Genomic DNA, 22425 nt, shown 5'->3' on the forward strand with positions numbered 1-22425 from the left:
TAGAAAGTCATGTAAAATTAATCTAAGTTCTAATGTTTCAAGACTTTATGGCGGTTTTTCCCCATCCCACTGTATCTCATGTTTTTAAATTACAAAAGTAGCCTACTCTTTGTATTTGGTTTTCGGTCCATTCTATTAGATTGTATATGCATTATTTTATACATAATTTTAAACATCATGTACTTTTTTTTTTCAAAGATAGTTGTGTTATTTTATTACACTTTGGAGAAACGTGCATAATATTTTGCGAAATGCGCCCTCTTGTGTCCTCAGGATAGAATTTATCACATTGTACCTGGTTAGGACACGTGTTACAGCCTCTCTTTTTTCAAAGTCAAAACCGCGAAGGTTTTAAATTATCTTTATTTTTTAATTCTTTTTGAGAATGATGCCAATAAGAATGACCTCATCATAATCCTCATGGCTTCCCACACATTTCATACTGGATTGCAGATCTTGGGAGGCCCTTGGTCTTGTTTGACCTACCTCTGCGCTGACTGGCAACCAGACGCAGACCTTCGTTTCCCCCAGTGTTTTTAAATCGTTCTGGTGGTGCCTCTAGTCCTACATGACCTGTTATTCTTGGCCAGACAGACCAACTATTTCAGGCCTGTTTCTCAGCAGAGCTCAAGGCCAACGGTCTGACAGTTGGTTACAAGGTTGATGTTTGGATTCTGTGGAAGCCGCATCAGGAACCCAATGTAGAAATGGCATTTATAAACTCTGTGCCCTCTTTCAAAAACTGAGAAGAACATGATTCTTTTTTTATTTACTAATGTCGTTCCAAACATGTTACGTTATTTTTTCAGTTGAACATAAAATAATACATTTTAAGAAATGTGTCAGTGTTTTTGTCTATACACTGAAAAAAAAAAGTCCATAAAATTTACAGTAAAAAAAAAATACAGTAGAAACATTTTAGGTTTTACAGCAATTTATGCTGCAGCGCCATGGGAGCAGTTGGGGGTTCGGTGCCTTGCTCAAGGGCACCATAAATCATAATTGTTTTCTAGGTTTAAGATTAAACTAAGAAGAAAAATAGTTATTTCAACAAACAAACATCAAATCTGAAATGTATTGCAGAGAATTCTGGGATTGTCAATTTACGGTTATTCGCTGTAAATTATACAATATCTTTCACTTCCAAAAACAGTATAAAAGTACATAAATGTCCAATACAGTTTTTTTACTGTATATAGTAGGGGAATTCCCTGTAAACCAATTTACAGATTTTTACTGTAGCATTTTTACAGTCTTTTACTGTTAAATCCACAGTCATTTTTTTACAGTGGAAGTCCAATGTTTGGTTTCCGCAAAGAAAGTCATACAGTCAAGTCATATTTACTTTCAGCAAAAAAGTTTGGAAATGATGTCAGATCCCTTACAATATCATTTCTGCATGTGCATTGAGGCATGCCAGGTTTGATATCATTGGCGCCACACATTGGTTCTCATATGTATCATAACACTTTAAATGATTTTAAACAATGTTTTAAAGTCTTTAAAGCTTGATTTTTTTTTTTTACTCTTTTCCCCATTCATTTCTGTTAACTGTTATGTTCCTTTTTTCATTATCATCCACACAGAGCTTTATAAATCTATCCCAAAAACCTGTAGTTTGTTTGTGGTTCAGACTAGTTCTTGTTCTAGCTGGGATATGTGATATAGTACTGGTGGTCTATCTGACATACTGTATTTGTCCTGATCTAACAGATCTTTCATCCCCTGCGGTCCTCAACCAACATGTGATTGATTGAATATTGTTCAGAGTTCAGGGTTGAAACAAAAACAATCTGTCAGGGGCCTCTGTGATTGGAGGAAACAGTACAGAGTCAGGGCAGCGGATGAAGCTCACTTTAATGAAGTGTCTTTGGAGTATGTTTACTCCCATACTGCTTGAACTCTTCAATCTCTTCAAATCTGGCTGTGAAGTCTGTATTGTGTTTGTCTGGATCTGTTTATGGAGAGCTAATGTGGCTTGCACCAGGCCAGTGACAGAGTATCATACTGAGCTTGTGACCGACAGGATTCAGGTCATGTCAGAATAATTGTATTTATGTGATGAGTGCACATGAACGCCACAAAATTGTTGTGAAACTCTTGATTTTATTTGCCTTTGTTTACGCTGCTCTGATTTGTTTTTCACATTTAACCTTTAGGACTGACAGTCTGGGTTCAGTCTACAGCGCCATGGCAAAAGAAACTATAAGTCATCTGATTTGTGAGTTTAGAGTTTGAATTAAATGTGACGAGAAAAATAAACCCAATTTATTGTGTTGTATTTGCTGCCAACACACAAAGTTATCAGTTTGAATTAGTCTAACAAATTACTTGCTGAATCTCTCTGCAAGCGTTTGCTGGATGAATGGATATTTATATCATAATGTGTAGTTAGTTACATTCCTGGCCAAAAGTTTTGAATAAATTTAGATTTTTTTAAAGTCTCTTGCTCACCATAGCTGCATTTATTTGATCACAGCTTCTCAACATTGATAATAAGAAAGGTTTCTTGAGCAGCAAATCAGCATATCAGAATGATTTCCGAAGGATCATGTGACACTGAAGACTGGAGTAATGATGCTGACAATACAGTTTTGCAGTTTTCCAAACCTTTGGCCATTGGTGAATACATGTACTGAAAAGTTCTAATAAATAGTTTAGTTTGTCGCAAACGTGTTTCTTTAGGAAGCTTCTCTAGTTGCTCCAGACCTCCTCCTCCTCATTGAGGAGCGTGCCGGCGTGTCAGAAACCTCTTTGGTCAGCCATCTCTCTCATTCCAGAGAAAGTTTGATTTATCACCTTTGACCTTTGAGCCCAGGACAGATGTGGCCCTGAAGCCAGTGAACCTCTGATTGAGAAAGCCTGATGCGGCTTGACGGGAGTGTTAATCGAGTTAGAGGATGGATGAATGGGTCGAGGGAAGGAGTGTGTTTATATACAGAGCGGATGTTTGGATTGTCTGAATGAAAAGAACCCAACTGTCATGACGGCTCTGTATAGTGTTATTGTCGTGCTTAATTGAGCAGCTAAAAGCCTTTATTCTGAATTGTTTATTGCTGTTTGATATCTCAACCTCATTTTCTTTTACTCTCTCTTTAAATAAGGCAAGGTCTTTTGTATTTGCTGAATATGATGTATAATGTTGTACATGATGTCATGACATCAACATTTGATCGGTTAGCTATATAGATAGATTCATTAGTTTCAGATTTGTGATTCATTAAAAGAATCGTGCAACCTGCATGCATGCAACCTGTGAAGACAACAATATAAGAATTTGCTGTTTATTGTCTGTGTTGTTTTGCAATACCTGACATTTAATTCAGACCAAAAATTCATATTGTTTGTAAAAGACGACAGTTTATTTCGCTGTAGTCCTATTAAAGGGTAAATGATCTCACCCTATAGTCTACCTCAGAATTTTTCCTTTGTAAAAAATGCCCACTTGAGTTGCATAATACCATACTAAGCACATATCCTCCTGCGTTTTAGATTCTTTCACTTGGGTTGTCTCTTAAAAATGCTAATGTATTACACAACCTGTTTACCCCAGAGGACCATGGTCCTCACTCAGTAAGGTATCAAATTTGTGCTGATTTAGAATTTTGGATCGACTTGAATTTTAAACTCAAAGCTTATGTAATTCCAGGAACTACTGTTTGCAAGCAAAAAAAAAAAAAAAAAGTGCCAGTGGATGAATAAATGAAGATGTGCTGTATAAATGTATGAAGTAAGCTTTCATTTTTCTCGAACAGGGTAAGTGTAGTACCTTACTGGGACAGAAACTAAGCATTGAGCGCCTAAAGGGGTTTTCCAGTGGAAATAATAAAGCTCTCAGTGTTTGCTTTGGGGGAGAAGGCAAGGGCTTCATACGGTTATGAGAGAACGTCCAGACCTTGCTGTTCACGGGTCTCGTCTGCTCTTAATTTATCATAGTTTATTGAATGAAGTGTGATGGACTGCCAGCTACCTCTCTTTTTTTTCTCTCTCTCGCTCACTCTTTTGCTGTCTGTCTTCCTCTCACTCTATTTATCCTGCTTTATCTGTCTGCACGCTGCTATCATATTACAGTCTGGAGTGGCTAGCATCTTTCTCCATTACAGACCAGGATCAGCTCAAATCAGGTCCAGAACAGACAGATTTGCTCTTTTATAAGACCTCTGCAGCATCAGATGACAAAATACACTTTCAATACAAATGTTTCACAGATTGTAAAGTTAGAAATCAAAAAATATATGTACTGTTCAAAATGTATTGTACTGGTTGTTGTCTTTAGTTTGCAGGTGTCATTTGATTTTATAAACCACATATGTGATTAAGTTCAGACACTTTTTAGCATTGCATAAGTGTTCAGATTCTTTCTGTGACCACAGTGTGCCAAAAGTACAGCGTGCATCTAATCCATCTCGTTTCCTTTTTATTTTTATTACTTCTTCTTAAAAGATCTGGGTGGATTTCTCTACTAGTTCAGGCTGGTTTCTGCTGGTTAAATACTGTGGTTCTAGTCAAAAGACATGATCTGGAAGAACTTTAAAAACACAACATATGCTTTCCTTCTCATCAGTGTTTGCTCATTTATTTTTGTATTAAAATGAAAGAACAGTGTCGGTACTGTAGTTTGCATTTGCAAGTTTTATATTTAATTTCTCTTTTCCACCCCCAAGTCTCCAACAGTGTCTGTGTGGCTGATGAGTTTTACTGGTTATATTACAGGGAAACAGTGAAAATTAAACCAAACCCCCTATGTGAGTGAAATGATGAGGGCTAATTTACATTACCCAGCAACCCCATGAAATCTCTGTCAGCTGGCTTCCAGATGAGGCACTTCACAGAGTCCGAGCCCTGAGCTGGTGTCAGATCTGTTAATAACAATCATAACTTTCACAAAAAAATTCAATTCCCCAGCAATATATTTTTTCCTCATCTTTCACTCTTGGCCTGGAGTTTTGCATGTTCCTCCAGCTCTGTTTAAGGCTGCTGGCCTATAGTTTGTGTATTTTTGTCAATTTGTGCATTTGTTTAAAGGATTTTTTTAATGCAAAATTATCTACTCTAAATTATCTATTGTTTTTAGTATTGCAAAGTATTTTAGTATGTTCTTTAGCTTTATTAACAGCGTTTCCTGCACAGGATTGTGCACCACTGAGGACTTTTAAAATTCCAATTCAGTTTCTGAATTTGAATTGAAGTGGCAAACAAGTTGCAGAATTGCAATTTGAGTTTGCATTTAAGGAATCAGAATTCCAATTAATTGCAACATTCTAAATGCTCCTTTCGGAGTTGAATTTTAAATTAAAAAGCTATATTTCGAATGTTATAACATGCTTCCTTAAATTGCCAATGTTCAAATTCTAAATTTATTTAAATGTCAAAGCCTTCAGAATTTTTAATGGTAACTTGACAGCCTCGTTTTATAGTGCCGTTGCACAGTGCTACTATTTGAGTTGACATGGTAATTCTTCATTTAGGTTAGTCAGCCAGACCTAGTGGTTTTTTCTCCTCTATTTTAACCTCCCGCTGTCTTGGAGGGCCATTTTCAGGCTTCCACAAATGACTGCTTCTTCTTCTTCAGCAATTCCTGTTTTAATAGCTCATGGGGGAAGGTGTTGGCTTCTTGACTGAATACGCAATGTGTGCCTGAGTTTTGGCTTGCTGGAGTGAAGTCCTATAAACAAATGGGAACCAACCAAGCTGTTCTTTCTCTGAAGGAGTCATTGTTACACGTCTCTGGCTGTTCTTCTGGTTTTGGAGCGGTTCTGCTTCTATGTTTGTGACGATTGAGGTCAAGCTGTAGTAACCCTGACTGACCCGGTGTCTTTGCCTAAGGGTGGACAGAGACTTTTTCATCATCAAACCTGGCCAGTTGTCCTGACCCTCATTTGAACCTTTGAGTTCAGACCACGTGCACTGATGTTTATCCTCCACCCAGTGACTTCATGACGTGTCAGTGAAGGATGTAAAATGAAGGTATCGTTGTTAGTTGGAGTGCTGCCTTCCTTGGCTTTAATTTTAGGCAAAAGTGAAAATGTGCTTTGTGTTCTCCTGTGCAAATGTCAAAGCACAGTTGTAGTAGCTTACCTGAAAGTTTATTCTGACCTTGTAAGGTTTTTATTTGGCTAGACTCTAAAATGCATTTCATGTACACCACAGTTTTTTTTTAAATGTATTTATTTTTGTCAGCATGCATTACATTTTCTATTTCAAATTCTTTTCAACTTTCCATTCATCAAAGTGTCCTAAAAACGTATAAAAAATTTCACCACAAACAAAACTGTTTTCAATATTGGTAATAAAGTATGAGTCTTGAAATCAGCATATTAGAATGATTTCTGAAGGATCATGTGACACTGAAGAATAACAGATGCTGAAAATTCAGCTTTGCATCAGCAGTAAATTGCATTTAAAAATATATTAAAATAGAAAACAATTAAACAAAACAAATACAAACAGTATACATAATCAACAATATTGTAGTTTTTTGCTGTATTTTAATATAATTGTAATCAATTTATGTATTTTTCAAATAAATTCAAGCTTGACATACATAAGAGATTAAAAGCTATTTTAAACTACTGCACAATAAAAGGGAAAACAAAAAGTCAAAGAAAGCCTATGTTGAGCATTTTAGGTGACTAACTTAGAAGATAGCTGCCTCTCACAGCAGCTAGTACACAACAAGGCAGCACACTAGGAAGTTCAGAACAAACCGTAGGCTTAGTCTGTAGTTAAGTGGTGACTTCATGGGGAACAAATGGTCTTTAATTTCCGTGATCCTGCCGCACTTTAGTTTTTCAGTGTTGATCTAACTTTTTGGAATCGAATTAAGAATGCATTTCAATGTCCAGTTCAGTTCCAGGATTTGAATTTGATCCTAAGGAAGCAGAATTCTAAAATTTGCATCATTCAAAAATTTGCTTTCCCATTAGAAAATGACTTGTACACATCTTTTTTATTTATTTTTTGAATTTCAAAATTCCAAATTTGTTTTAGAATTTGAGTTCTTCTCAGTTTGTCTAACTTTTCTCCTCTCTCTGTGTCCTTCTGTAGGTGACGCTCATGCGCTGAAGAAACTGGGCAGGGTGTTAGTGCTCCACAGGAGGACAGTGATGCCCTATGCAGCCTACGCCCGTAAGAGGAAGGGTTCGAACGACGAGAAGGAAGTGGAGCAGTACGCTAGTCTGGTGGGCCAGACGTGTGCAGAGAGAATCCTGCTCTACAGAGCTTAGAGCCCCTTCATATCTTACAACCATCCATCTGTCTCTCTTTCCTCTGGTACACTTGTCTGATTATTGTCTTCCTGATTGTTTATTTGTCTGCCAGAAGTCTTTTCCACATCTGTGTGTACAGTTTTGTTCTTTTTTTGTACTGCTGTGCATTGCTTTACTCACCCAGTCTTTCGTAATCACTTTGAACTCTTTTATATTTTCTGGCCAGCAGCGCTTTGTAATGATCACACTCGCACACATGCAACAAGCAGCTATGCATGTGTTATCTCATAGTGCATCTCAAGATATAACCCATTTACAACTCTACAATCACATCTTAACTAGCCGTATAGCAAGAAATGATGTGCGTTAGTGCAAACCCTCATTCTGAATCTGTTTGGCTTGGGTATCTCCAGACCATCGTGAACCGTTTAGCCTTTGGTCACATAGATCACTGCTTTCCCAAAGTCCTGATATTTCTGTTCTTCTAAAGTGACTAATACTATCCAAAGCAGGTGCTATGACACATTGTACGTCATGCAATGTTAGTGGCTTCGCTGGAGGGTTGAAGCGACCCATTTTCCTGTGGAACAGATTTCTCTTTTCTCGCTTTGTCTTTCTGTTGAAGTGATAGCTCAAGTGCTTTTATTTTAATGTTATTGTTTTGTTTCAAACTAAATAAAAAAAATATATATAATCTGCTGTTGTTGTCTCAGTTTGTTGCTAAGTGTGGGGTTCGAAGCAGCAGGTTTTTCCTGTTCGAGCACTAAAGCATCTCCTCTTGTCCAGCTGTAGGTGACATTCTCTGGGCCGAGCTCCAGTCCTCGTTCCCGTGTTTCGGTCAGATCTACAGAGTAATGTGTGAATGCTGATGCAGACAGCTGACTCACTCGTGTCTGGCCCGGGACGGTGTGTTTTGTCGGCAGGACAGGCTCTGGTGAGAAGGGGTGGGTGGCCTTGAGCGAGAGCCAGCTGTAGATCCAGAGACATCGATGCAAAACTGATAATTTCAGAATTCTTGAAAGACGCCTTTTGTGCTCATCAAGGATGCATTTATTTTATCATAAATACGGTAAGAACCGTAATAATGTGAAATATTTGTACAATTAAAAAACACACTTTTCAATCTGAATATATTGTAAATTATAATTAATTAATTTATTCCTGTGATCAAAGCTGAATTTTCAGCATCATTACTCCCGTCTTCAGTGTCACATGATCCTTCAGAAATCATTCTGATATCTTATAGTCTTCTGCTCAAGAAACGTTTTATCAATGTGGAAATACATTTTGTGGAAACTAAGATTTATTTTTTTGATCAACAGAAATATTTTGTAACATTATAAATGTCTTTACCATCTCTTATGATAGATTTCATGAATCCTTACTGAATAAAAGCAGGTAGTATTGTTCTACAGGTCATTGTTTTTATGAATTCTCTTTCGTGTCTGATGCAAAGTGTCTCAAAGATTTGATTGCCATTAACCTGGTGAACTTTAATGAAACTAGGGATTAGTTCTTTGGATTTGCTTGTCTAACCATGACTTTGTTTTCAGGATAACTGGTCACAGAAGTTGAAAAATCGCATTAAAGCTTGCCACAGGAAGCAAATGCCATTTCTGTGTGATCGGATGTTTTGGGATGGTGCTGTCTGTGGGTGTTTCTTCTGAGACTGCATGTCTCTTATGTTGTAACTGTTTTATCTTTCTCTTTTAGTCTCTCTCTCAGGCCTCTGTTGGCGCTGCCACACTGTGTTTTCTGAACTGATCCAGCGGAGCTCTGGAGCCAGGACTGTAAAAACACCAGGCATCACTTTACCATTTTAGAACATTTGGCCATGGTGTGTTTCATTATTTGTGTCGACAGACCAAATGATTTAGTTTGTCTTAAATCATTCAGTCCTGATTTATTGTCCCCATCAGAACAATGATATGCTCTTCATAGTCACATTAGCACGATCATCTCATTAACTGATCACCATTTAATGGCTTTAAATTCAGCTGATGTAGCTGAAGTGTGCACTTTTTATGTTTATATCTAGGAATGTAATGATTTACTCAACATTCAATTCAATTCGTGATTTTGATTTCACCATTTTTTTTTTTTTAACAAAATGGGATTCAAGATAAATAAATATGCCCTTTGATTATTGCTTGGACAAAATGCTGCACCTTTCTTTGTGAAATTAAATTATATCACTGTAATAATATACTAATATAACACTTGCATATTATTGCTCTTTTGTGGTTTTGACTGCTTCTACTGTTCTCATTTGAATAAAAGCTTCTGCTGAATGACAAAATGTAAATAGAATGTAAATGTAAATAACAAACCTAAACTGAAATTTTAAAACAAAGCCCCAAATCAAATAAATAACAAAAAATAAATAATGTCTTCATATAAATAAAATAAGGCTTGGTGCTCTTTCCATTTAAAATTAGATGAAACCAACGGATTTTAATTATGATCTGAACAAAGATGCTGCATACACGCAAGATGAGAAGTTTTTAATCTAAAAGGAATGGTTTGACTTCAGTTTTGTGGAACTATACATACAAAAAATCAGCATGAAACGTCAGACGAGCAGAATGAGATGCAGATTCACTCTCTGCCAGCAGGTGGCGCTTAAAACGTTTCCTGTGTTACCGCTGTAAACAAAGCAGTGCTGCGCTTATGAACTTTAATATGCATTATACAAAGGCAAGATGAGAAGAAAAACACCATCCAAACTTTTCTAAAGAAAGTAAGTTCCCCTCAGACATGCACTCAAATAAACTCTTACCCCTAAACGAAGCAAATGATTTGAATTGTCTCACTTTTGAATCGATTTTCAACCGGCTCCCGGTTAATCTTTACATCCCTATTTATAGCTTAAAATGCTTAAAGGACTAGTTCACCCGAATTCATTCTCATAATAAATAAATCCATGTTATAGACGTTTTTATCTTAAAAGTCCTCTATCCATATTGCTTTATCCAGAGAAAAAGTCATCTTGTCTGAATCGGGAGAGAGAGCTATGCACCGATCAAGTACTGTTTACAAGCAAAAACTGTTAAAAAGGGTTCTAAAAAATGTCTTTATTATAATATTTGGATGTTAGACTTTTCACTGGAGGAAGCATTATTATGGATTATGCACTCTAGTTAAAATGAATTTTTCTTACATGCATTTATTTCAATTGTTCCTTAATATGCCATTTTTTCCCCGTAGGATTGTGGAATACTGTAGACAGTGAAGGATGCATCTACAATGCTTTTAAAAAACACACAAAGCCATACGAGTAAGAAGGATCTCATGCAGTTGGATTCAGATGTATCTTAATGCCCTCATTCCTGTGTATACTGCTCACAAAGGTATCATTTTTCAGGTTTTGGAGCACTGTGACTCATGCTGAGGCTGTATTCTGGACAATCTGTAAACGTTCTGATATTGTTTAAAGCCTATTGAAACACACACAGTGTTGGTAAATCCCCTCTGTTGCCCTCCTAGAGCACAGTTTGATTTGAAGAAATGTTCTTGGATTTAGCATCATTGAGTGGCGACCGCAGGACAGAAACACTGGCTGCTCTGTGGCGCTGGTGAAGATTTTTCTCTGCTCTGAGACTCTCTTCATGTTTCAGGAAATTAACCGCTGAGTTTCCGTATGGATAGGCCACATGAGCCGATGGGAAGCGAGGTAAACATGGAATGAGATGTGAGGATGTAGCGTAACCTCTAGTAATGATTCTGCCGTCATCCCACTCAAATACTGGCACTGAGTACAGTGATTCAGATTATTGTGGTGAGGTTAGCTTGCTGGTATTGAACAGAAGAGTCTTGTTTTTTTTTATTATTATTATTTTAGTAAGCAGCAATGTATGGAATATTTGGAATGAATGAATCTTTAGGAATGCACTGTTGATTTACATTGATGCTAATATCATGATATTCTTGAGTGTGGTACTTTAACAATACATTGCTGTTTAAAGTGTTTTAGATTTTTTTTTTTTTTTGAAAGAAATGTAAACTTTTATTCAACAAGGACACATTAAATTAATTAAACCTTACAATAAATAATTTTATAATGTTGCAAACGATTTCTGATTCAGATAAATGTTGTTCTTTTGGACTTGCACGGCTGTTTTAAACATTGATAAGACATTTTTAGTTAGGATCAAATCAGCAGGAATAAAAATCAGAATGATTTCTGAAGGATCGTGTGATGGTGAAGACTGGAGAAATGATGCTGAAAATTCAGCTTTGAATCACAGGAATAAATTACATTTGAAAAAAAAAATATTCAAATAGGAAACAGGGTTTAAAATTGTAAATAATATTTCACAATATCAATTTTTTACTGTATTTTGGACCAAATAAATGCAGCTTTGGTAAGCATGAGAAACTTCCTACAAAACTTTTTGACCTCGAACTTTTGAACAGTAGTGTAAACTTTAAAGCACCATCAGTCAGTCAGTATGGTACCACCACGATATATTTTTGTTCAGGTCGGATCTAATCAAATCTCAGATCTGGACTTGTTTGAAATATTTCAGCTGTTGGTGCATCAGAATAAACATGTGGCAAACAGGCACGTCTCCTGTAAACATTATCTCTCCTCTGGCCTCCTTTATCTGTCCATTCAGAGAAGTTTGTTTTTCCGTCTCGACACGGGGGCTCCATCTAAACACTCACAATGCCCACTAGTGTGTGATTGTGATACGTACGTGCGCTTTCTCCATGTTTGTGCTGGCACGGACGCAAGGAGGATGAAGACAGAAGGACGGTGAGTGAATCTTGTGTCATGGCATGAGGGGTTAGCTTTCTAATTTAGTGCTTTTATTATTGTCTCACTGTTATGTTTGTTGCTTTTGACTTCTAAATAAAGCACAGTGTTCTCTAGGATGCATGGTGTTTAGTTTGGCAGCCGGACGAGCTGTGCAGCGCTATCAGATATGGTAAACGCTGGATGTTTATATCGCTCAATCATCACGGTGATGATCGTGTGGAAGCTTTACATAAATCACCGCTCAAGTTTGATTTGTTGAAACCATCCATGTGTTGTAGTTTCCTAACCCCTCTCTCTCTCTTTCTCTCTCTCTCTCTCTTTGTGTTTTTCATGGCACCGGATGGATGGACCCCAAGCGGAAGCGCAGCGGCCAGGAGAAGATCTGAAGTGTATTGTGAACAGGGGCCCTGGATTAAGTGTACCAAGGGCTAAATGCGGGGCTTTTCTCTGAGGGATTAGACCCAGGGTTTGTAGGACCCCCACCTTCCTTCCCTTTGGCTCTGTCGAGAACATTTGTCTGCTTTCAACCGTGATGCTTGTGTACGGGACACCTCACAATCTCCTCAAAGCATTAAAGTGCCCCTATTATGCTCATTTACAAGTTCATTGGTTTATTTTGGGATTCTGCTCGAATACTTTTTCATGATTTTAAGTTCCAAAACACATTTTTCTCACATGATCTGAGCTTCTGCACCTCAGTTTTTGAGAGAGAGAAATAAAAGCATTATTTATGGATAATTTTGGCAATGTTCAGTCAAAAGCTAGATGCATAAGCTCAGATCAATGAGGCTACAATCAACCACTTCCTGAAAGAAAACTATTTATTTTTTTTATAAAGAATCCAATACTTAGTAACTATATAGCATGTGAGATTTACTAGTCTGGTCCCTTTTGACCAGGAACAGGAACTGTGGATCTGAAAGACCATATTTTTGTTCATGCATTCTTCAAAATACAAAACAGAGTAATGCAGGTTTGGTACAAAGTGAAGATCAGAGAATGATTACAAGTTTTGGATAAACTGTGCCTTTAAGGTTAACTTAAATTTGACATTATCACTTTTGCTATTGCTTTTTTTTTATATATAAAATTTGTTTTAAATCAGAATTTCTCTCAACTCCATCAAAGCTTGTCAAAGTGCATTATCTGCAAAGGATTCATTTGTTGCTATCTTAAAGGGGTGTTTACACAACAGTTGAACTAAAACCGGAAAACTTTGTATGCTTTTTGGCCATTCATTTACACAACAGCTGTGCTTTTTATGCACCCGAAAAAGGTAATTTTTGAATGCTGCTTTCAAAGTGTTTTTTTTTTTTTTTTTTGTAAACTATGAAAACTTGAATTTGTGAAAACAGTGATGTCAGGTGCATGTTCAGTCTATGAGTATGAGTATGTGTGCATATGCATAATGTTACAAAATGACTCGCATCGTACTGTTTTAGTTGTTTTTGTGTATCTGTGTGAACGGGAATAGTTTTGAGATTATAGTGACCTGTCTGTGCATGAAAGTTTTTTGACCGTGTCTATGATGTTTTGGTTTTGGAAAAGAATATTTTCTTTCACTGTCCTCAGAACCTCAGGTGAAGTGGAATGGGGTTTATAGTTGAAACGCTCTAAATCTTGCACCTTTATGAATGCTGTTGTTGTTCTCCAATGCCTGGCATCTGCATTGAAGCCCTGCTGAGACTCAGGGAGAGCTGGCCTGCGCTCCAGAGCACACAAACCTCTGTAGATTTCAGATAATAAAATCTCAGATGTTTATGGTCCAGTGCGGCCACACTGGGTTTTTTTTTAGCTCACAAAACCTGATGAATTAAAGATTGAGTTAATATGTGCTCGTCTTGCTGTGGTAGTGTCGTAATAGTGACTTGTTCCAATGTCTCTTCATGAAGTGTTCTCACCTGGTTTCTGTCATGGATAAATGCGTCCATGCAATTATTCTGCCTGTAAAAGCAACAAGCATACTACTGTTCACTCTCATAAAGATGTGACTCTTTCACCCTCCTTGTCTTTTTCTCGACTCTTCACACCTCATTTGATGCTGTAAATGCTCTTGGCTCGGCTCTTCGTCCAGTAAACGCAACTTCTGCTCATTAATAGTCTGTACTAGCCCATTATTCCAAGAACTGCTATTATTCTGTAGGTTCATTTTCCAAATGTCTTTTATTTATTTTTGCACAGTTCATATTCCCAGTAGATCTTGTTACGAGACTTATATATTCTTTTGCAGACTTTTTTTGTTCTCAGAATTGCCTGATACGGACTGTATATGCACTTTACAAAGCCCAATTCTGAGGGGAAAATACAATTTTATTACAAAAGTGAGTTTATATGTTGCAATGCTGACTTGATTTGTCAAATTATGAGTTTAAATCTCAAGAAAAAAAATCAGTGGCAGAAAGGAACACACACACACACAAACAAAAAACAAATAAATACAAATAGCATGACAGCCAGTGGGATACAATGTTGTTTTGGGGCCCAGGTGACTTTCGTTATCTGGACAAAAACAGTTCAAACAATCTTCAATATATCAAGTTCCACAGAAGAAAGAAGCCATACATGTTTGAACCAGGTTTTTGGACATGAGAGTGAATAAATGATGACAGCATTTTCAGAGAGCCATCCATCAATCATCAAAAACAGCAAAACATGTTTGCTGTTTAATATGAACAAGATGGCTGGACGTGAAGCGGTGACATAACGTCTCACTGCGCTATATATCTCCAGCGTTTCAGTTCATGAACGCTTGTGGTCTGCCGACAGCGTGTTTGCTGTGTCCTCGTCGTGCATAAATCCCAAAGACTGAGACTTTTACTGCTCTTCCTGATTTAACACACATTTCAGCAATGTCAGAAATGTTTCAAGCATTACATCCTCCTAAATCCAGCATTTATTTTACATATAAAGCAATCAGATGTGCTGATTTACTAAACACTTACTACTGTACGTATGTAGCTGTCGCGGTGAAACTGATCGCTTGTAATGTGGCTCATGCCAGAATATATATATATATATATTTCAGAACAGTTCTGAAGTGGATCTAGTCTAGACCGTCTTAACTCTGCTCGTTTATGTCTTCCAGTGGATGGGTGGAGTAACTTTCTGCCTTTTTCCATTTTCTTGTCCAAAACTGTGTCTCTGGCTGTAACTGGACTGCTTGACCACAGACTCATCAGTGCCCTTGGATGCATGAACTGCTGAGTTGGAGAAACATGCACAAGTAAAACTGCTTTTTCCTTTGAAACATTCAAATAGGAAGCAATCCATTGTAGACACTTTTAAAATGGGATTCATATACGTCCACGATCACTGCAAGTATTTGACTAGTCTGATCCGATAAGTGCAGTGAAGTAAAAGTGCTTAGACAGCATTTATTAGACAGCATCACAAATTTGACTGTACAAAAAGTACTATGACTGCACCATGCTACAGTGATTTATAGCACTGGCAAAAAAATCTGCATGCATTAAATAGTGTTCTTTTTTTTCTACTTTCCAGATAAATTACGTTGTGATATTTAAATTTTAGTTTGTTGTAAATCAAATAACCTTTAAGAACATCTTTAAGTCATTGTATTAAAAAATAATGCTATATTTTTCTTTCTACTGACGGGATAATGTTTGTTGTGATAATTAAAATAGTCATTTTAATAATCTTTTAAGTACATATTTAAGTGTCGAATGAGAGCCAGTTATTTTGGTTTCTGAAACATTTCCTTTATAATATCATGCTTACTATTTTGCCACATTATTTTCATCATATTTTGGGTACTTGTCATTGAAAATGTTAAATATGGTAACACATTATTATTATTTTTTTCAATTTTTTGTTTGTTACAAATAAAATCTGCATATATAGAAATTAAAATAATATTAATTACTTATATTTGTCTTGACATTGTCCAGAACGTTTTTTTATTATTATAATTTTTTTTTAAATAATATTATTCACTTTATTTTTCATCATATTAGTTGGCTCTTGCTCTGAGTCATGCATTTTTCCATGCCGGGTTTTTATTGTGCTATCAGCTTTTGCATGTAAAAGCTGTGGTTGGTCGATCTACACAACCTCTTCATATCTAGGTGCACCGTTTTTGGTCACAGGTCAAAAGTATGTATTTATAAGATAAAAAACATTTGTATCCTGGCTCGGGGCTAATGTTTTGAGATGCTGGTTTCTCACTTAGCATCTTGGCTGAGGTGGTTTAACTGAACTGGATTATAGTGGTCTTAATTAATGGTCATTAGAGAACAGAGAGGAGACATGCTTCATTAAATCCCACCACCTCGGGCCTGAGGGATCGTACCCGTCCTAAACCCACTTCACAACACAACCTCAGCACGTTCATGTGGTTTCAGCTGCGTCATAAAATTATAGACTGCTTTTTCAATTCCTCTGCTACTGTGAGAGCAGAGAACGGCTCGATCATCCTCACAGATGATGGCATCTAACGTACAGTTCAGTAACTATATCGTCTCTACAGGTGTGCAGACAGCATTGAGAATACAACTGGAAACCATTGTGTTTCAGATTTCTATCATCTTTTTCTTCTTTTTTTTTTGACCTGAAATGTAATTCCACTCAATAACTAGTAAGTGTAGACTTGTATTGAAGTGTACTGAAAACTTTAGTTTCTTATCATATGCCAAGAGCGGTCGCCAGGCACTTCACAATCTCTTAAAGTTCTCATCCAGCTTTCTGAAGAATTTTTCTCATTATTGAACGCTTGTAAAACACATTGTTATTTTGAGGTGCGATGGAGTTTATAGTGATTGACTCTGACTGGTCATAACAGCAGGTACTGTATATTGTATTAATTTCTATGCATTTCTGAAATATAAAAGTTAGGGTATCAACTTTTAGCAGAGCATTGACCTAATGCATGCTAATATTGACATTTTTTGTATGTGAATTTCAATGCATTTTAAGGTTGCATTTGAAAAAATCAATCTTATTGCAGCTTGACAGTGTGCATTATTATCAGCTTTTACTGTATGGAAAAGATGGGTTCAAATATACTGCATCGTTTTGTGAGTGAAAAAATCATGCATACAGGTTTGGAACAACACAAGGGTAAAGTAAAATCATTGTGTTTTCCTGTTTTTGGTTGAAATGTTCCTTTAATGCTGCTGAAACACACAGCTAAATGTCCAAATTGCTTATTTCAATGATTTTTAAGTTGTTTATTTATTCTTTTCACAGCTTTCATGCATAATGGAAAAAGGAGTTCAGATATACTGCGAAACATCTCCATTTGCAAAAGAGAAAAAAAGGTAATGAATGCAAGTTTGAAAGAACCTAATGGTGAGTAAATTACAGAATTCTCCTATACATTTTTTTATTTTTGGCTGAAATATTCCTTTAATGCTGATAAAGCACAAAGTAAAATGTCCAAACGGCTCATTTCAATGCTTTTTAAGTTGCTTATTTGTCCTTTTGTAACTTGACAGTGTGCATAATCATCAAATTTTATTTGATGAAAAGAGGAATTCAAATATAAGACAAAACCTAAAAAAAAAAGAATTAGTAATGCATTATACAAGTTTGTAAGAACACAAGGTAAGCAGATGACAGAATATTCCTGTTTTGGCTGAAATATTTGTTTAATGCTAATGAAAAGGTGTTTCCTTGTCCTTTTCACAGCTTGATATTGTGCATAATCATCTGGTTTCATTGTATGGAAAAGAGGAGTTCAAATATTCTGCAAAACATCTCTCTCTGAGAAAGAAAGTCATGCATGCAGGTTTGGAACTACACAAGGGTGAGTAAATGAATGAAATGACAGAATTTTCCTGTTTAGGCTGATTTATTTCTTTAATGCTGATTTATGCAACTTCAGGTTATTGTTTTCTAGCACTAGCTGAAAGCAATGCTGTTTTTCCATGTAAAGGGCCCTGAGTCCAAAGGAAAAATTGTGCTGAGTGATTGAGTCTCAACGCTGCTGGACCTCTCCAAGCTTCTGTGATGCAGAACCGAATCCTAGAGCTGTGGTTTGAACCATAAATCCAACCTTATATGGAGTCCTCTCGCCAAGATGAGCTTCAGATAATGCAGCGGATCCGTCCGCAGGGCACACATACTCTTAGCTGCTGTGTCTTTTGGACGAGACCAAACCAGTGGCTTTGTGAAGCAGATTATAAGGAGACGCTTCTCTCCCTCCCGTCTGGGTGCGTGAGTGAGTCGTCTTAAGGAGTCTTGCAGCAGATCAGTTGCTGTGTTCCAGAGCAAAGCCTCACACCTGCCTTGCCAAACACAACAGAGGTCACGTCTGGACGCTCGCCTTCACTCCATTGTGTCTCACACAGCCGTTTTCTCTCAATCATATACATTAACTTGCTGCTTTAGTTATTTTTAGCATTTTTGTATTTCTACTGCAATGTCCAGTTCATTTTGCATAACATTTTTTGCATAAATTTATTAAGGTTTACTTAAGGACCATTAAGATTTTTTTTATTTTATAATTTTTTTTGCATTGTAACTAAGTTAAGAAGAATATCCTCAAAATTCATTACTGTAATGCATCCCCATGTTTTTACTTTCGACCATTACATTGTAGTTTGACTATTTCTTGTAGTTATAATAAATATAACTCATTACTGCAGGCCTTTTTTTTCAAACTTAAAGCAGCACACATTTAAAGGAAGTATATCTAAAATGCATAACATTACAATATTTAAATTTGCCATTTATGTCATGCATAATTATTTTTAGCAAATTAAAATCATTTCTGTAATTTCGATTTTTGGGCAAGATTGGCAAGAGATAATGTCCAAATAAAATGTATTTAATTATTTTTTATCTTTCAAACTTCCTTTAAACAAATATTATTTATTTTCTTGTCTTTTTATCTTTGATTTTAGGCGGAATATGAACCAGACAAGTTTTCTCAGATGCACTCGTTTTTGTACTCTACACTACATCCACAACATTTATCCTTATCAATCTTAAATATTATATATATACTAGACTTATATCAGTCATGTTACGCCTCTTGAGTGTTCACAGACTGTTTGTAAGTACCTGAACAATGAAACTGACAACAGAGCTTTTGTTTTTCCAAAGCGTTTTTATTGTCTGTATTCTTAAAACTAATTTACGAAGGTCAGCGTTTATAACCACAGCACAGAATCCTTGTTGGCCGGTGCATTTTCTCAGAAAATATTCCCCACTCCGACTGGAGAACGAGCAGCCACAAATCCCGGTCTTGGCCAAAGTATTTGCTGAATGTGCAAAAAAATAATAATAAAAAAATAAAAAGAGGAGAACGGTGGGCTGCCATGCAAATTAAGTGCAGATTCTGTCTATATTACTTTTTTGAGATTGTGTGTAATAAGAGAAAAAAGAGAAGGATGAAAAATGAAGAGAAATAAATAGAGAGAAGCTGGCAGAAGTCATTGTTTCACTTGGCTGCGAGCGGCGCTGTATGGTTACAGCCCAGTCATTATCCAGGAATCCTGAGCTGAGGAGACCAAAACCTTGACGCCTCTCTTTCTCTCTTCCCTCCTTCATATCCAGGGCTAGAAGAAATTTAAAGAGAATTTGAATTTACTTACAAAACCCCAAAGAATTGTGATGTGCGGCCAGGGGGACCCTTTTGGGGGATTTGTGGCACCAGCTGTGTTCAGACCCCAAGAAACCAAAAGCCAATTTAGGGTTAAATTATGCATACCAAAGCCAAGCCTGAAAAATTTATGGTATCAATAATTTGATACCCTAGGCATGAGGAGAGGAAGCGTTTAGTTGTGGTTGTGTAATTATGATGATTGTGTTTGTACAGTATATATTCCATTGGTTTATGGGAATGCTGGGAGATGAAGGGCTGACTTCCTCTCTGTGGTACTCGCTGCTGGTAAACAAGAAGAAAAAATCAGTTGAGGAGCTTAAGAGAAAACCAGTTTTGGACTTTCTTTGTTAGTGTCAATGTTACCGTTCCAGTTCTGCTTGCACCTCTTTGAGTGGGATTCAAACTTGCGCGATAACTAAGATGTTAGCTGCACAGGTTTCACTGACTGAGTTCTTAGTCATGTCTCATTTAAGTATTAACAATGATAGGTGTATATCTGAAAATTAAATGATTCAGTAGTTAATATAATATGGGGCCCATAAGCCACTTTCACACAGAAGCTGAATACGGATGTCAGTCCTGTATTTGAGTCCTCAATATGGTTACGTTCACACACAGTTCAACTATTTATGTAAATGTGGTTGTAAATCCCAAAAACTGACTGGGTGAACGTGGCCATAGTGATGGAGAAAAGTGAGATGTGATTTTTTTTTTCACTCTTGCTAAAGTTTTGCATTCCCCTGATGACCCACGAATTGTAACATATGACATTGAAATATGTTTTTTATTTTCATTACCACTTCGGTGTTTCTTGGGTGAATGCAAAAAGTTTGCAAATGAATGAAATTTGGCAAAATATTTTACTATTTCTTGGGGGAATGCAAATGTTTTACAAGTAAATACAAAGTTTCGTGGGAGAGCAAGAGTTTTTCCAACGAATGCAACATTTCTTGGAGAATTTTTTTTTATTGCAAACAAATGCAAAATGTCTTTTTTCTCAGGAGAACATAAAAACAGTTTTGCAAGTGAATGCAAAGTTTCTTAGGTAAACACATTTTACAAATGAATTCGAAGTTTCTTAGAGCAACACAAACGTTTTTCAAACAAACCTTTGTTTCATAAAAAAAAAATGCCTGTAACTGTCACGCTCTGCAGAATGATAATCACTGAACATTTCCTTATGGTGATGTCATTCTATTGAAAATCAAAGCTTGAAGTTTTGTTTGTGCTAGTTCAGAACCAGTTGTTTTATTTGTAGTAAATTGATCATTTATTCTTTATTATTTTTAGTATGGAATGTTTGTTCCATCACTCTGACACTCACAGTGAAAACTCACACTCTCTGAACTTTTCTTCAGACTGAATCCAAATAAGTGTTCCATAATAACTCAGTGAGGAGTCATGCTAACCCCTCTTGAAGTTCTCTGTGTGATTTCGACAAGATTAGCTCATCTTCTCTTAGCCTCTGAGCCAGGTGATCACTTAGCGAGGTCTTAATGGATCTGCGCTGTGACAGTGCAATTCCATTTGGAAAGAACGTGAGCCCTGGACTCTCCCCAGACGAGACGGTGAAGAGCATTTGAACAACACCCACGTCTCCCTCCTCTGTCTGACCACGATTACTCTTCAGAATGTGATAAGATGCTCTCACCTAAAAATGAGAACTTTCATAGTCCACCACAAATGATTTTTTTTTCTTACGGAGTACAGGCCTCATGCAGAAGTCACTTCATGAGGAAAGATGGACGGATGGATGGATGGACATACTGACTGATAGATGGACGGACAGATGGATAGATAGATGGATGGATGGATAGATGGACAAATAGATGAATTGATGGATGGACATACAGACAGACAGACAGACTGATAGATGGATGGATGGATAGATAGACAAATGGATGGATGGATGGAAATACATACAGACTGATATATGGATGGATAGATAGATAGATAGATAGACAGACCGATGGATGGACATAGACAGACAGATAAACAGACAAACAGATAGATGGATGGATGGACATAGACAGGCAGATGGATGGATGGACAGATAGATAGACATATGGACGTATAGATAGATAGACGTATAGATGGATGGATGGAATGACATACAGACATACTGATAGATAGATGGATGATAGATAGATGGATGGATGGATGGATGGATGGATGGTCAGACAGATAGATAGATAGATAGATAGATAGATAGATAGATAGATAGATAGATAGATAGATAGATAGATAGATAGATAGATAGATAGATAGATAGATGGATGGATGGATGGATGGATGGTCAGACAGAAAGATAGATTGATGGATGTTGAAGATAGATAGATAGATAGATAGATAGATAGATAGATAGATGGATGGATGGATGGATGGATGGATGGATGGATGGATGGATGGATGGATGGATGGATGGATAGATAGATAGATAGATAGATAGATAGATAGATAGATAGATAGATAGATAGATAGATAGATAGATAGATAGATAGATAGATAGATAGATAGATAGATGGATGGATGGATGGATGGTCAGACAGAAAGATAGATTGATGGATGTTGAAGATAGATAGATAGATAGATAGATGGATAGATGGATGGATGGATGGATGGATGGATGGATGGATGGATGTATAGATAGATAGATAGATAGATAGATAGATAGATAGATAGATAGATAGATAGATGGATGGATGGATGGATGGATGGATGGATGGATGGATGGATGGATGTATAGATAGATAGATAGATAGATAGATAGATAGATAGATAGATAGATAGATAGATAGATAGATAGATGGATGGATGGATAGATTGTGGGTTTGTTTAAGGATAAAGTTCAGTTGTGGGTTGGCACTCATTACCCCATCGAACACTTT

General features: G+C 36.7%; 1 protein-coding gene across 5 annotated transcripts in view; it reads left to right on the forward strand.

Moving 5' to 3' along the window:
- The window catches only part of LOC113056685 (arginyl-tRNA--protein transferase 1-like), a 72931-nt gene extending 65493 nt beyond the window's left edge, over positions 1-7438 (forward strand). For all 5 annotated transcript variants that reach the window (XM_026223486.1, XM_026223488.1, XM_026223487.1 and 2 more), the window contains one exon: positions 7048-7438. In XM_026223486.1, the coding sequence (XP_026079271.1) occupies positions 7048-7226 (179 nt within the window). In that variant the 3' untranslated portion in view covers positions 7227-7438. The remainder of the gene's footprint in view (positions 1-7047) is intronic.
- Positions 7439-22425: the final 14987 nt, after the last annotated feature.

This window comes from Carassius auratus, chromosome 38, assembly GCF_003368295.1.
Source record: "Carassius auratus strain Wakin chromosome 38, ASM336829v1, whole genome shotgun sequence".
Taxonomy (NCBI): Eukaryota; Metazoa; Chordata; class Actinopteri; order Cypriniformes; family Cyprinidae; genus Carassius; species Carassius auratus.